General features: G+C 34.1%; 1 protein-coding gene across 8 annotated transcripts in view; it reads left to right on the forward strand.

The window, feature by feature from the left end:
* LOC137629511 (uncharacterized) overlaps positions 1-16,721 on the forward strand; it is a 172,772-nt gene that overhangs the window by 47,361 nt on the left and 108,690 nt on the right. For all 8 annotated transcript variants that reach the window (XM_068360867.1, XM_068360875.1, XM_068360871.1 and 5 more), the window contains exons 2-5: positions 10,653-10,740; positions 12,450-12,562; positions 14,929-15,019; positions 15,934-16,245. In XM_068360867.1, coding sequence (XP_068216968.1) covers positions 10,673-10,740; positions 12,450-12,562; positions 14,929-15,019; positions 15,934-16,245 — 584 coding nt within the window. In that variant the 5' untranslated portion in view covers positions 10,653-10,672. The remainder of the gene's footprint in view (positions 1-10,652; positions 10,741-12,449; positions 12,563-14,928; positions 15,020-15,933; positions 16,246-16,721) is intronic.

Below are 16,721 nucleotides of genomic sequence, written 5' to 3' on the forward strand. Positions count from 1 at the left end.
TCATATTCCACTTTCCCTTCTTTTATTATCCTTAATCATCTCCCATTCTCTCATATTCCCAATTTCCCTTCTTTTATTATCCTTATTCATCTCTCGTTCTCTCATATTCCCAGTTTCCCTTCTTTTATTATCCTTAATCATCTCCCATTCTCTCATATTCACAATTTCCCTTCTTTTATTATCCTTATTTATCTCTTGTTCTCTCATATTCTCACTTTCCCTTATTTTGTTATCTTTATTCATCTCCCATTCTCTCATATTGCCACTTTCCCTTCTTTTATTATCCTTAATCATATCCCTTTCTCTCATATTCCCAGTTTCCCTTCTTTTATTATCCTTAATCATCTCCCATTCTCTCATATTCCCAATTTCCCTTCTTTTATTATCCTTATTCATCTCTCGTTCTCTCATATTCCCACTTTCCCTTATTTTGTTATCTTTATTCATCTCCCATTCTCTCATATTCCCAGTTTCCCTTCTTTTATTATCCTTAATCATCTCCCATTCTCTCATATTCCCACTTTCCCTTCTTTTATTATCCTTAATCATCTCCCATTCTCTCATATTCCCAATTTCCCTTCTTTTATTTTCCTTATTCATCTCTCGTTCTCTCATATTCCCTCTTTCCCTTATTTTGTTATCTTTATTCATCTCCCATTCTCTCATATTCCCACTTTCCCTTCTTTTATTATTTTTAATCATCTCCCATTCTTTCATATTCCCAATTTCCCTTCTTTTATTATCCTTATTCATCTCTCGTTCTCTCATATTCTCACTTTCCCTTATTTTGTTTTCTTTATTCATCTCCCATTCTCTCATATTGCCACTTTCCCTTCTTTTATTATCCTTAATCATCTCCCATTCTCTCATATTCCCAGTTTCCCTTCTTTTATTATCCTTAATCATCTCCCATTCTCTCATATTCCCAATTTCCCTTCTTTTATTATCCTTATTCATCTCTCGTTCTGTCATATTCCCACTTTCCCTTATTTTGTTATCTTTATTCATCTCCTATTCTCTCATATTCCCAGTTTCCCTTCTTTTATTATCCTTAATCATCTCCCATTCTCTTATATTCCCAGTTTCCCTTCTTGTATTATCCTTAATCATCTCCCATGCTCTCATATTCCCACTTTCCCTTCTTTTATTATCCCTAATCATCTCCCATTCTCTCATATTCCCAATTTCCCTTCTTTTATTATCCTTATTCATCTCTCGTTCTGTCATATTCCCACTTTCCCTTATTTTGTTATCTTTATTCATCTCCCATTCTCTCATATTCCCAGTTTCCCTTCTTTTATTATCCTTAATCATCTCCCATTCTCTTATATTCCCAGTTTCCCTTCTTTTATTATCCTTAATCATCTCCCATTCTCTCATATTCCCAATTTCCCTTCTTTTATTATCCTTATTCATCTCTCGTTCTCTCATATTCCCACTTTCCCTTATTTTGTTATCTTTATTCATCTCCCATTCTCTCATATTGCCACTTTCCCTTATTTTATTATCCTTAATCATCTCCCATTCTCTCATATTGCCATTTTCCCTTCTTTTATTATCCTTAATCATCTCCCATTCTCTCATATTCCCAGTTTCCCTTCTTTTATTATCCTTAATCATCTCCCATTCTCTCATATTCCTAATTTCCCTTCTTTTATTATCCTTATTCATCTCTCGTTCTCTCATATTCCCAGTTTCCCTTCTTTTATTATCCTTAATCATCTCCCATTCTCTCATATTCCCAATTTTCCTTCTTTTATTATCCTTATTCATCTCTCGTTCTCTCATATTCCCACTTTCCCTTATTTTGTTATCTTTATTCATCTCCCATTCTGTCATATTCCCACTTTCCCTTCTTTTATTATCCTTAATCATCTCCCATTCTCTCATATTCCCAGTTTCCCTTCTTTTATTATCCTTAATCATCTCCCATTCTCTCATATTCCCAATTTCCCTTCTTTTATTATCCTTATTCATCTCTCGTTCTGTCATATTCCCACTTTCCCTTATTTTGTTATCTTTATTCATCTCCCATTCTCTCATATTCCCAGTTTCCCTTCTTTTATTATCCTTAATCATCTCCCATTCTCTTATATTCCCAGTTTCCCTTCTTGTATTATCCTTAATCATCTCCCATTCTCTCATATTCCCACTTTCCCTTCTTTTATTATCCCTAATCATCTCCCATTCTCTCATATTCCCAATTTCCCTTCTTTTATTATCCTTATTCATCTCTCGTTCTGTCATATTCCCACTTTCCCTTATTTTGTTATCTTTATTCATCTCCCATTCTCTCATATTCCCAGTTTCCCTTCTTTTATTATCCTTAATCATCTCCCATTCTCTTATATTCCCAGTTTCCCTTCTTTTATTATCCTTAATCATCTCCCATTCTCTCATATTCCCAATTTCCCTTCTTTTATTATCCTTATTCATCTCTCGTTCTCTCATATTCCCACTTTCCCTTATTTTGTTATCTTTATTCATCTCCCATTCTCTCATATTGCCACTTTCCCTTATTTTATTATCCTTAATCATCTCCCATTCTCTCATATTCCCAGTTTCCCTTCTTTTATTATCCTTAATCATCTCCCATTCTCTCATATTCCCAATTTCCCTTCTTTTATTATCCTTAATCATCTCCCATTCTCTCATATTCCCAATTTCCCTTCTTTTATTATCCTTATTCATCTCTCGTTCTCTCATATTCCCACTTTCCCTTATTTTGTTATCTTTATTCATCTCCCATCCTCTCATATTCCCACTTTCCCTTCTTTTATTATCCTTAATCATCTCCCATTCTCTCATATTCCCAGTTTCCCTTATTTTTTTTATCTTTATTCATCTCCCATTCTCTCATATTGCCACTTTCCCTTATTTTATTATCTTTATTTATCTCCCATCCTCTCATATTGCCACTTTCCCTTCTTTTATTATCCTTAATCATCTCCCATTCTCTCATATTCCCAGTTTCCCTTCTTTTATTATCCTTAATCATCTCCCATTCTCTCATATTCCTAATTTCCCTTCTTTTATTATCCTTATTCATCTCTCGTTCTCTCATATTCCCAGTTTCCCTTCTTTTATTATCCTTAATCATCTCCCATTCTCTCATATTCCCAATTTTCCTTCTTTTATTATCCTTATTTATCTCTCGTTCTCTCATATTCCCACTTTCCCTTATTTCTTTATCTTTATTCATCTCCCATTCTCTCATATTGCCACTTTCCCTTATTTTATTATCCTTAATCATCTCCCATTCTCTCATATTCCTAGTTTCCCTTCTTTTATTATCCTTAATCATCTCCCATTCTCTCATATTCCCAATTTCCCTTCCTTTATGATCCTTATTCATCTCTCGTTCTCTCATATTCCCACTTTCCTTTATTTTGTTATCTTTATTCATCTCCCATTCTCTCATATTCCCACTTTCCCTTCTTTTATTATCCTTAATCATCTCCTATTCTCTCATATTCCCAGTTTCCCTTATTTTGTTATCTTTATTCATATCCCATTCTCTCATATTGCCACTTTCCCTTCTTTTATTATCCTTAATCATCTCCCATTCTCTCATATTCCCAGTTTCCCTTCTTTTATTATCCTTAATCATCTCCCATTCTCTCATATTCCCAATTTCCCTTCTTTTATTATCCTTATTCATCTCTCGTTCTCTCATATTCCCAGTTTCCCTTCTTTTATTACCCTTAATCATCTCCCATTCTCTCATATTCCCAATTTCCCTTCTTTTATTATCCTTATTCATCTCTCGTTCTCTCATATTCCCACTTTCCCTTATTTTGTTATCTTTATTCATCTCCCATTCTCTCATATTCCCAGTTTCCCTTCTTTTATTATCCTTAATCATCTCCCATTCTCTCATATTCCCAGTTTCCCTTCTTTTATTATCCTTAATCATCTCCCATTCTCTCATATTCCCACTTTCCCTTCTTTTATTATCCTTAATCATCTCCCATTCTCTCATATTCCCAATTTCCCTTCTTTTATTTTCCTTATTCATCTCTCGTTCTCTCATATTCCCACTTTCCCTTATTTTGTTATCTTTATTCATCTCCCATTCTCTCATATTCCCACTTTCCCTTCTTTTATTATCTTTAATCATCTCCCATTCTTTCATATTCCCAATTTCCCTTCTTTTATTATCCTTATTCATCTCTCGTTCTCTCATATTCTCACTTTCCCTTATTTTGTTTTCTTTATTCATCTCCCATTCTCTCATATTGCCACTTTCCCTTCTTTTATTATCCTTAATCGTCTCCCATTCTTTCATATTCCCAGTTTCCCTTCTTTTATTATCCTTAATCATCTCCCATTCTCTCATATTCCCAATTTCCCTTCTTTTATTATCCTTATTCATCTCTCGTTCTTTCATATTCCCACTTTCCCTTATTTTGTTATCTTTATTCATCTCCCATTCTCTCATATTCCCAGTTTCCCTTTTTTTATTATCCTTAATCATCTCCCATTCTCTCATATTCCCAGTTTCCCTTATTTTGTTATCTTTATTCATCTCCCATTCTCTCATATTGCCATTTTCCCTTCTTTTATTATCCTTAATCATCTCCCATTCTCTCATATTCCCAGTTTCCCTTCTTTTATTATCCTTAATCATCTCCCATTCTCTCATATTCCCAATTTCCCTTCTTTTATTATCCTTATTCATCTCTCGTTCTCTCATATCCCCAGTTTCCCTTCTTTTATTATCCTTAATCATCTCCCATTCTCTCATATTCCCAATTTCCCTTCTTTTATTATCCTTATTCATCTCTCGTTCTCTCATATTCCCAATTTCCCTTATTTTGTTATCTTTATTCATCTCCCATTCTCTCATATTGCCACTTTCCCTTCTTTTATTATCCTTAATCATCTCCCATTCTCTCATATTCCCAGTTTCCCTTCTTTTATTATCCTTAATCATCTCCCATTCTCTCATATTCCCAGTTTCCCTTCTTTTATTATCCTTAATCATCTCCCATTCTCTCATATTCCCAATTTCCCTTCTTTTATTATCCTTATTCATCTCTTGTTCTCTCATATTCCCTGTTTCCCTTCTTTTATCATCCTTAATCATCTCCCATTCTCTCATATTCCCAATTTCCCTTCTTTTATTATCCTTATTCATCTCTCGTTCTCTCATATTCCTACTTTCCCTCATTTTGTTATCTTTATTCATCTCCCATTCTCTCATATTCCCAATTTCCCTTCTTTTATTATCCTTATTCATCTCCCATTCTCTCATATTCCCAATTTCCCTTCTTTTATTATCCTTATTCATCTCCCATTCTCTCATATTGCCACTTTCCCTTCTTTTATTATCCTTAATCATCTCCCATTCTCTCATATTCCCAGTTTCCCTTCTTTTATTATCCTTAATCATCTTCCATTCTCTCATATTCCCACTTTCCCTTCTTTTATTATCCTTAATCATCTCCCATTCTCTCATATTCCCACTTTCCCTTATTTTGTTATCTTTATTCATCTCCCATTCTCTCATATTCCCACTTTCCCTTCTTTTATTATCCTTAATCATCTCCCATTCTCTCATATTCCCACTTTCCCTTATTTTGTTATCTTTATTCATCTCCCATTCTCTCATATTCCCACTTTCCCTTCTTATATTATCCTTAATCATCTCCCATTCTCTCATATTCCCACTTTCCCTTATTTTGTTATCTTTATTCATCTCCCATTCTCTCATATTCCCAGTTTCCCTTCTTTTATTATCCTTAATCATCTCCCATTCTCTCATATTCCCACTTTCCCTTATTTTGTTATCTTTATTCATCTCCCATTCTCTCATATTCCCACTTTCCCTTCTTTTATTATCCTTAATCATCTCCCATTCTCTCATATTCCCACTTTCCCTTATTTTGTTATCTTTATTCATCTCCCATTCTCTCATATTCCCAGTTTCCCTTCTTTTATTATCCTTATTCATCTCTCGTTCTCTCATATTCCCAGTTTCCCTTATTTTGTTATCTTTATTCATCTCCCATTCTCTCATATTGCCACTTTCCCTTCTTTTATTATCTTTAATCATCTTCCGTTCTCTCATATTCCCACTTTCCCTTCTTTTATTATCCTTAATCATCTCCCATTCTCTCATATTGCCACTTTCCCTTCTTTTATTATCCTTAATCATCTTCCGTTCTCTCATATTCCCAGTTTCCCTTCTTTTATTATCCTTAATCATCTCCCATTCCCTCATATTCCCAATTTCCCTTCTTTTATTATCCTTATTCATCTCTCGTTCTCTCATATTGCCACTTTCCCTTCTTTTATTATCCTTAATCATCTCCCATTCTCTCATATTCCCAGTTTCCCTTCTTTTATTATCCTTAATCATCTCCCATTCTCTCATATTCCCAATTTCCCTTCCTTTATGATCCTTATTCATCTCTCGTTCTCTCATATTCCCACTTTCCTTTATTTTGTTATCTTTATTCATCTCCCATTCTCTCATATTGCCACTTTCCCTTCTTTTATTATCCTTAATCATCTCCCATTCTCTCATATTCCCAATTTCCCTTCTTTTATTATCTTTATTCATCTCTCGTTCTCTCATATTCCCAGTTTCCCTTCTTTTATTATCCTTAATCATCTCCCATTCTCTCATATTCCCAATTTCCCTTCTTTTATTATCCTTATTTATCTCTTGTTCTCTCATATTCTCACTTTCCCTTATTTTGTTATCTTTATTCATCTCCCATTCTCTCATATTGCCACTTTCCCTTCTTTTATTATCCTTAATCATATCCCTTTCTCTCATATTCCCAGTTTCCCTTCTTTTATTATCCTTAATCATCTCCCATTCTCTCATATTCCCAATTTCCCTTCTTTTATTATCCTTATTCATCTCTCGTTCTCTCATATTCCCACTTTCCCTTATTTTGTTATCTTTATTCATCTCCCATTCTCTCATATTCCCAGTTTCCCTTCTTTTATTATCCTTAATCATCTCCCATTCTCTCATATTCCCAGTTTCCCTTATTTTGTTATCTTTATTCATCTCCCATTCTCTCATATTCCCACTTTCCCTTATTTTATTATCCTTAATCATCTCCCATTCTCTCATATTCCCAGTTTCCCTTCTTTTATTATCCTTAATCATCTCCCATTCTCTCATATTCCCAATTTCTCTTCTTTTATTATCCTTATTCATCTCTCGTTCTCTCATATTCCCACTTTCCCTTATTTTGTTATCTTTATTCATCTCCCATTCTCTCATATTGCCACTTTCCCTTCTTTTATTATCCTTAATCATCTCCCATTCTCTCATATTCCCAGTTTCCCTTCTTTTATTATCCTTAATCATCTCCCATTCTCTCATATTCCCAATTTCCCTTCTTTTATTATCCTTAATCATCTCCAATTCTCTCATATTCCCAGTTTCCCTTATTTTGTTATCTTTATTCATCTCCCATTCTCTCATAATGCCACTTTCCCTTCTTTTATTATCTTTATTCATCTCCCGTTCTCTCATATTCCTACTTTCCCTTCTTTTATTATCCTTAATCATCTCCCATTCTCTCATATTCCCAGTTTCCCTTCTTTTATTATCCTTAATCATCTCCCATTCTCTCATATTCCCAGTTTCCCTTCTTTTATTATCCTTAATCATCTCCCATTCTCTCATATTCCCAATTTCCCTTCGTTTATTATCCTTATTCATCTCCCATTCTCTCATATTCCCACTTTCCCTTATTTTGTTATCTTTATTCATCTCTCATTCTCTCATATTGCCACTTTCCCTTCTTTTATTATCTTTATTCATCTCCCATTCTCTCATATTCCCAGTTTCCCTTCTTTTATTATCCTTAATCATCTCCCATTCTCTCATATTCCCACTTTCCCTTATTTTGTTATCTTTATTCATCACCCATTCTCTCATATTCCCAGTTTCCCTTCTTTTATTATCCTTAATCATCTCCCATTCTCTCATATTCCCACTTTCCCTTATTTTGTTATCTTTATTCATCTCCCATTCTCTCATATTCCCAGTTTCCCTTCTTTTATTATCCTTATTCATCTCTCGTTCTCTCATATTCCCAGTTTCCCTTATTTTGTTATCTTTATTCATCTCCCATTCTCTCATATTGCCACTTTCCCTTCTTTTATTATCCTTAATCATCTTCCGTTCTCTCATATTCCCACTTTCCCTTTTTTTATTATCCTTAATCATCTCCCATTCTCTCATATTGCCACTTTCCCTTCTTTTATTATCCTTAATCATCTTCCGTTCTCTCATATTCCCAGTTTCCCTTCTTTTATTATCCTTAATCATCTCCCATTCCCTCATATTCCCAATTTCCCTTCTTTTATTATCCTTATTCATCTCTCGTTCTCTCATATTGCCACTTTCCCTTCTTTTATTATCCTTAATCATCTCCCATTCTCTCATATTCCCAGTTTCCCTTCTTTTATTATCCTTAATCATCTCCCATTCTCTCATATTCCCAATTTCCCTTCCTTTATGATCCTTATTCATCTCTCGGTCTCTCATATTCCCACTTTCCTTTATTTTGTTATCTTTATTCATCTCCCATTCTCTCATATTGCCACTTTCCCTTCTTTTATTATCCTTAATCATCTCCCATTCTCTCATATTCCCAATTTCCCTTCTTTTATTATCCTTATTCATCTCTCGTTCTCTCATATTCCCAGTTTCCCTTCTTTTATTATCCTTAATCATCTCCCATTCTCTCATATTCCCAATTTCCCTTTTTTTATTATCCTTATTTATCTCTTGTTCTCTCATATTCTCACTTTCCCTTATTTTGTTATCTTTATTCATCTCCCATTCTCTCATATTGCCACTTTCCCTTCTTTTATTATCCTTAATCATATCCCTTTCTCTCATATTCCCAGTTTCCCTTCTTTTATTATCCTTAATCATCTCCCATTCTCTCATATTCCCAATTTCCCTTCTTTTATTATCCTTATTCATCTCTCGTTCTCTCATATTCCCACTTTCCCTTATTTTGTTATCTTTATTCATCTCCCATTCTCTCATATTCCCAGTTTCCCTTCTTTTATTATCCTTAATCATCTCCCATTCTCTCATATTCCCAGTTTCCCTTATTTTGTTATCTTTATTCATCTCCCATTCTCTCATATTCCCACTTTCCCTTATTTTATTATCCTTAATCATCTCCCATTCTCTCATATTCCCAGTTTCCCTTCTTTTATTATCCTTAATCATCTCCCATTCTCTCATATTCCCAATTTCTCTTCTTTTATTATCCTTATTCATCTCTCGTTCTCTCATATTCCCACTTTCCCTTATTTTGTTATCTTTATTCATCTCCCATTCTCTCATATTGCCACTTTCCCTTCTTTTATTATCCTTAATCATCTCCCATTCTCTCATATTCCCAGTTTCCCTTCTTTTATTATCCTTAATCATCTCCCATTCTCTCATATTCCCAATTTCCCTTCTTTTATTATCCTTAATCATCTCCCATTCTCTCATATTCCCAGTTTCCCTTATTTTGTTATCTTTATTCATCTCCCATTCTCTCATAATGCCACTTTCCCTTCTTTTATTATCTTTATTCATCTCCCGTTCTCTCATATTCCTACTTTCCCTTCTTTTATTATCCTTAATCATCTCCCATTCTCTCATATTCCCAGTTTCCCTTCTTTTATTATCCTTAATCATCTCCCATTCTCTCATATTCCCAGTTTCCCTTCTTTTATTATCCTTAATCATCTCCCATTCTCTCATATTCCCATTTTCCCTTCGTTTATTATCCTTATTCATCTCCCATTCTCTCATATTCCCACTTTCCCTTATTTTGTTATCTTTATTCATCTCCCATTCTCTCATATTGCCACTTTCCCTTCTTTTATTATCTTTATTCATCTCCCGTTCTCTCATATTCCTACTTTCCCTCCTTTTATTATCCTTAATCATCTCCCATTCTCTCCTATTCCCAGTTTCCCTTCTTTTATTATCCTTAATCATCTTGTTATCTCACCCCCCCCCCTTCCCTTCTTTCTCTCCGTTCCTTTTCCATCTTGGCTACATTCCCCTATTGTCATACTCACTTTAATTTGTTTAGAATACATTTTGCTAATAGAAGATGGATAAATGAGTGCATTGGCATCCCCTGTACCATGTGATCTAAAAATATGCACCTTTTAAGTCCTTTGGAAATAAATTTTATTTCATTCACTTCTACCTGAGAAGCAACATCAAAGGTTACTCATGAATGACAGAGGCAAGGTACTGTGACATTACCGTAGACTAACCATTATACATGTGATCAGCATCCAAGGTAGGATCAGGGAGAGTCAGTCAATGGCTGCAGATGACTCAGCAGATAGATCTATAGGTTCCCCCCCCCCCGAATCCCCATCCTTATCTCACAATGATGGTGAGGTTGCAGACACTGAAGAAGCTATCGAGCTTAAGTGTGACTGGAACCCCAGTTCGGCAGATCACCAGGCAGGGATGTTTCCAATAGGCCACCACAACCCTCACAAGAAAACATCCTATAAAAGAATCATTAGTGCAAAGGTGTTGAAGGATTGTTTGTTGTCGGGAAAGGAATAATTGGTAGATTTCAGTAAATATTTAAAAGACCAATTATTATTATTATTATTATTATTATTATTATCATCATCCACAGTGTGTCTGTTGTCGCCCAAAATGAGAATGGGCGTCCGTCGGACATCCACATTCATCTTGAGGTTATGGGTCCTCATAAGTCTGCGAAGGTAAGCCTCGTGATTTGTTGTTGTTGTTGTTCTTCTTCTTCTTCTTCTACTTCTTCTTCATTACAAGCTAAGCAACAACCATAGTTCGAAAAGCAAGATGCTATAAGCCCAAGGGCTCCAACAGGGAATAATCGCCAAGTGCAGAAAGAAAATAAAGAAATAAATAATTTACAAGAGAAGTAACGAACAATTGAAATAACATATTTTAAGAACAATAACAACATTAAAATAGGTCTTTCATAATAAAACAAAACTCTGAGGAACAGTATCAAAACATCTCTATTCCATTTCAGATAAAAATTACTTTTATTCACATTGAAGAGATGAATTAATCAAAGCTAGTGTAATTATTTTCAGTCCTAATGGCGTATTATATTTTTAGTCAGATGTTTCATGATTAATGCAAGCCATCATCAGAGATATTCATTTCGATAACTAAGAGTTGATTACAAAAAGTTCCTTGATTTTAAAAAATGACACTCCTCCCTTTCTGTAGAGAGTTGATCAGTGATTTTAAATGTCAATCATAAGATTTTATATGATTTGTTGTAAAGCATCATATTTTAACTGGCAGTCTTGTGATTATAAACATTGATTCTATGAAGTGGTGACCGAGAATGACAATAGAAAAGCTAATATGACGTTTCTGATACTAAAATGTAAACTTAAGAGGGTCGTAACTTGATAGGGTTCAGTAGCCATTCATCATCATCATCATCATCATCTCCCACGCCTATTGACGCAAAGGGCCTCAGTTAGATTTCACCAGTTGTCTCTATCTGGAGCTTTTAAGTCAATACTTCTCCATTCTTCATTTCCTATTTCACGCTTCATAGTCCTCAGCCATGTAGGTCTGGGTCTTCCACCTCTTCTAGTGCCTTAAGGAGCCCAGTTGAAAGTCTGGTGAAGTAATTTCTCTTGGGGAGTGCGAAGAGCATGCCCAAACCATCTCCATCTGCCTTTCACCATGATCTCATCCACATATGGCACTCGAGTAATCTCTCTTATAGTTTCATTTCTAATCCTGTCCTGCCATTCAACTCCCAATATTCTTCTGAGGGCTTTGTTCTCAAATCTACAAAATCTGTTGGATATTGTTTCATTGTCATACCACGAATCATGTCCATTGAGTAATACTGATCTCACTAAACTGGTATACTGTATAGCCTTTTTTGTGTGTGTAATTTCAGGCGATTTGTTTTCCAAATTTTATTTTACCTATCCATTGTATTATTTGCTTTTTTTCAATCTTTCTTTAAAGACCAATTCTAAAGACCCTGTATTAAAGATCATAGTTCCTAAATATTTAAATCATTCTACCTCATTGATCGTTTCTCCTTCTAATGATGTTTCATCTTCCATTGCCCATTCCGTTCTCATCATCTCTGTCTTTCTTCTATTTATCGAGAGCCCAACCTCCTCTGATGTGTCATACATTTTGGTAAGCAAGGATTGCAAATACTGTAGTGTCCTGCTAATACGAACAAGCATCATCAGCATTTACTACTTGAAATTATAAAAATCTTATCCATTGATGGGAGAGATAGAAGGCAAATAAAGAATTTATATCTAAATCAAACAGTAACCGTACATATTGAGTATCCTTCTAGTTTCATGTTGGTTCCATATTTTGTGCATATCCAGAGAACATTGGGCAATATATGTTAATTTTTATTAAATTAACATCTGTCTTCTCTAATCAATTTCAGGTGTGCTCCCATAGAAGCAAAAATCCCTTCAACTTCATTACTAAAGGAGTCTACTTTATCAGATCCCAAAACTTACAATTTGACCATCCTGAGATATAACAACCTACAAGGAGGTAAGAATTTTATGGAAAGGGTTTAGCTTTTATTTTCCAATTTCTGATATTGCGACATCAGTAGTCAAAAAGAGTTGCTCTATGAATATGTTGTAGTAAAATTAATCCCACAACGTTTACCAATTAAAGAACCTTGCAAAAGTTTCTTTACTACATAACAAATGCTCTGGTATAATTAGGCCTTTTGATTCCTGTGATGCATTGTACAAATCTATACGAATAGTTTTGAGACTTCTAAAAGACCCTACCATAACTAAGATCGTGCTATATACTAATAGCTTAGCCTTGTTTTCCTCTAGTATCAAGTTAAGTACTTCTTTAATCCTTATCTTAGATGGACCCTTTAAACTTTTTTCAATGTCGCATACCACCTTAGATCTCTGACCACTATTCTGTATGATCCCTTAAGGGCTATTACTGGGGAATGCAATTCAGAGACTAGATGGCACCAAGTAGAAATGTTAATGATCCCAAGACCATCTTTATATAAAGATTTATGCACAGAAAAGTGTGCATATACACAAGGTTTGTCTCTCAAGTAGTTCAATCTTTTGAATGCTTACAAGAATTTAAAGTTCATTTTTAGAAGTCCATAATGTAATTTGTTGGTTTGAAATGTTACAAGAAATTGAATCCTTAAGGGTCAGCAGATATTGAAAGAAATGACAAAATTTCTCCCCCTGCAGTTATTCCCTATTTCATTATGACGGGATCGTCACCAAATGATATACAAAAGCACTTATTGATTGCACTGTGTGAAAGGTTAAGAATTATATTACTGAATTCCGAAGAGGTAGGGAAGACCCTTGTCAAGGAAGACCAACTCCAGATATAATTTGCAAAATCCATGACATGAAAGTCACAGATCAAAGGTTAATTGATAATTGTATAGCCATGTCGCCTACTTGGTTATCTGCAGGGAAGACATCCGTGCAGTTTATCCCCAAAAATTGTCAAATAACAAAAATTTGACATTGATGTGCCCAAAATGATAACCCTCAGCATACCTAGTTAGATGGTTTGCCAATAGATGATCATAAATTCTAAATAAGGTAGAGGTTATGAAAATTGATTGGCAATCAACAGGGCTATAGTTACCACAAAGACATTTACCAAATGTGGTAACAATTACCTCCTCCTACTTACTTGGGAAAAATAATGGATAATTTAGGACCTTAGAAATCAGCTATCATTATATAAAGCAAAGAAAAATACCACCTTTGTCTGTGCCATCAAGAGTGTTTAATTTTAATTTTATGGGGAAGTAAAGCTTAGCTAATCTGTTTAGTTCCAGGAAAATAGGCACAAAGGAAACTGCATACTGTTAAATTCAGCATCCAAAAGGGAATACCTTTCCCTTTGGACTGTGTGTGACAGAGCTGTTAGTTTCAAGCAAAGAAGGGACTGATTAGACTACACTAAAGAGGGAAGATTTGATTGTAGCTCAACGATAAATTTTGTGGGATGTACCATAGCTTCCTAAAGTAACATTAACAAATTGTGATGTATAATCCAACACACCAAACGATGTTATTTGACATTTGATGTGTCAGGTAAGAAAAAAGAGGTAGGCCTGATTGTTGGGGAGTATATGCCACATATGACCTTTGATAGTATTATACCTTATTTTCTAATATTAATTACACTGTCATATTATGTAAACATAATAGATGCAGTTGTGACTTGTGACAATCATAGTAAGACCAGAGAGTTCTAACAGTGGCACAGTAAATAAATGGCAACTCAGCCCATTGTTGATTTTTTCCAAGATCCCTTGCAGAATGATAGAGTATGCTGCAATGAGTTGCATTGCTTAACAAAAAGGTATGAATATTACGGAACAGTTGTCACATACAAATGGCGATTATTGATGGATGTCTGGAGTTCTATAGACCCATGGGTTTGCTAACACGGTAGCATGCAGCATTCTGTTTGTTTAGCCAATATCACAACGTACATTAACATTTCTTTTTGGAACTCTAGTACCAGGAAAAGTTTTCTTTTATGGTCAAATTGTACAAGTTTTCAGTAGAAGTATTAACACTCTGATCAACAGCTGTTAGCTACATATAGTAATTCCAAGTCAAATATGATATATTATCTTTCTAAAGATTATAAAACTCCCTTTTCCAAAAATGAGTGTATTTAGAATCATCATTGAACCAGGTTTTGTCTTAAGTGTAACAAAAAAAATTATGAGAAAAAACTTAAGTAAAAATTCTTAGCTTACTCTAGAACTTAGATTGGACATCCATGAAGTTCTCTTTTATATTTGAATGGCCAACAAGCTTCCACATTATTATTTACTGTGTATTACCATGAGACTAAATTTATTATTAACTCTGTTTTATCTTTTTTTTTCATAGACTTTCAGCAGAGAAATCGGAGACAAACAGATGAAGGCTTCCCTTGTGAAGCTCCCTCGACTCCAATACCAAACAGTATTGTAGATGTGATGTAAGTAGTTTTGCATTAATGTTATCATCTCTCTCTCTCTCTCTCTCTCTCTCTCTCTCTCTCTCTCTCTCTCTCTCTCTCTCTCTCTCTCAGGTCAATTTTACAAGGATGAGACAGGGATAAAATATTGTTTTATTACTTATTAAAGTAGGTTAAACTGAAAAAAAATCAGTTTATAGACTCAAATATGCACTAAATATTCTTAATTTTCATCAGAAAATATATACAGTATATAATAGAGACGATTTCTAACGTAACGTCATAAATTGAGTGCTGTCTGTCTGTAAGGATTATTTTTATGGATAGATTAGTAATACTTCAAATATCTAGCACAGTTGAATTATGCAGAAATTTCTCTTTCATTAAGTCAGTAAGTGTTACCAGATTTGAATGCAGATAAAAGGAACAAACTAAAAGTTTACTGACTGCACTATCTGTTCCTATGACAGATAGTTGAATCAGTGGAACTTCAAAAGTTCAAACTTGCAGCAAATGTTTTCAGGCTGAGCAGACTGACATAAGTTTTTTATAGTTTGTTTATTAAAAATCTCTTTTGATGTTATTTTTTTAGATATTGAATTTTAATTGTTCATTACTTCTTATATCGTTTATTTATTATTTATTTCCTTATTTCCTTTCCTCACTGGGTGATTTTTTCCCTGTTGGAGCCTTTGGGCTTGTAGCATCTTGCTTTTCCAACTAGGGTTGTAGCTTAGCTAATAATAATAATAATATTAATAATAATGATAATAATAATATTAATAATGATAATAATAATAATAATAATAATAATAATAATAATAATAATAATAATAATAATAATAATCATATTAATAATAATGATGATAATAGTGTAGCCTAGATGATTTGTTAGCAGTATGCAAATAACTTTCCCTCCTTCTCATATGTAACAGCTCAGAAGGTCGAAACGCCATCGTCCGTTGCCTAGAGAACCACAGGACAGAATTCAACATGACTTCCTTCCGCATGGATTGCATCAATGGCATTTGGATTTTGCTAGACCTTCCTGAAGGCATTTCTCAAGGGAATGTAAGGTGTTCCCCAAGCTGCCACCCGCCTTGCCAGCGTGGTGAATGCTTGGCAAAGGACGATAAAACGGGAACTTTTTGCAAATGCCCGGAAATGTATTCTGGGAAAGCCTGTGAAATTGCAGGTTGTAGGTCTTTCCCAGTGGTAAACAGGATCGTCCTTGAGTGGAATGAAATGTTAGTAAACTTGAGTGTTACAACTTTTGTAAAGGGTTAATGCTTTTCTTTTGAAATTGGGTTGTTGCATTCTTCCATAGACTGTTACTTTTATAATGACAGGAACTTGGCATTTAAAGGTAGGAATCATGTATAGCTAAGAGAATACCTCAACATAAAAAGTCTGGGATATTCATGGGTAAATATAGTATTCATTAAAGGGATTCAATGCAGATTTATTTTGTGTATTGTTTCTTTTTGAAGGAAGAATATTGAAGCTATAAAGAAATTGTATATTTTGAATTATTGATGCATTGTTAAAATGACATAGCGCTAAATTATATAGATAACAGACATTCTTTGTGAAACAGGAAAATCTTTATAGATTATGGAGGCCAAGTCTTTTGAGACTGATAAAAGTAATCCTTTTAAGATATAATTGAGTACATATATTCACTTATATTATGTCCATTAAATTTTCTATCATCCATAATGGG

Source organism: Palaemon carinicauda, chromosome 37, assembly GCF_036898095.1.
Source record: "Palaemon carinicauda isolate YSFRI2023 chromosome 37, ASM3689809v2, whole genome shotgun sequence".
Taxonomy (NCBI): domain Eukaryota; kingdom Metazoa; phylum Arthropoda; class Malacostraca; order Decapoda; family Palaemonidae; genus Palaemon; species Palaemon carinicauda.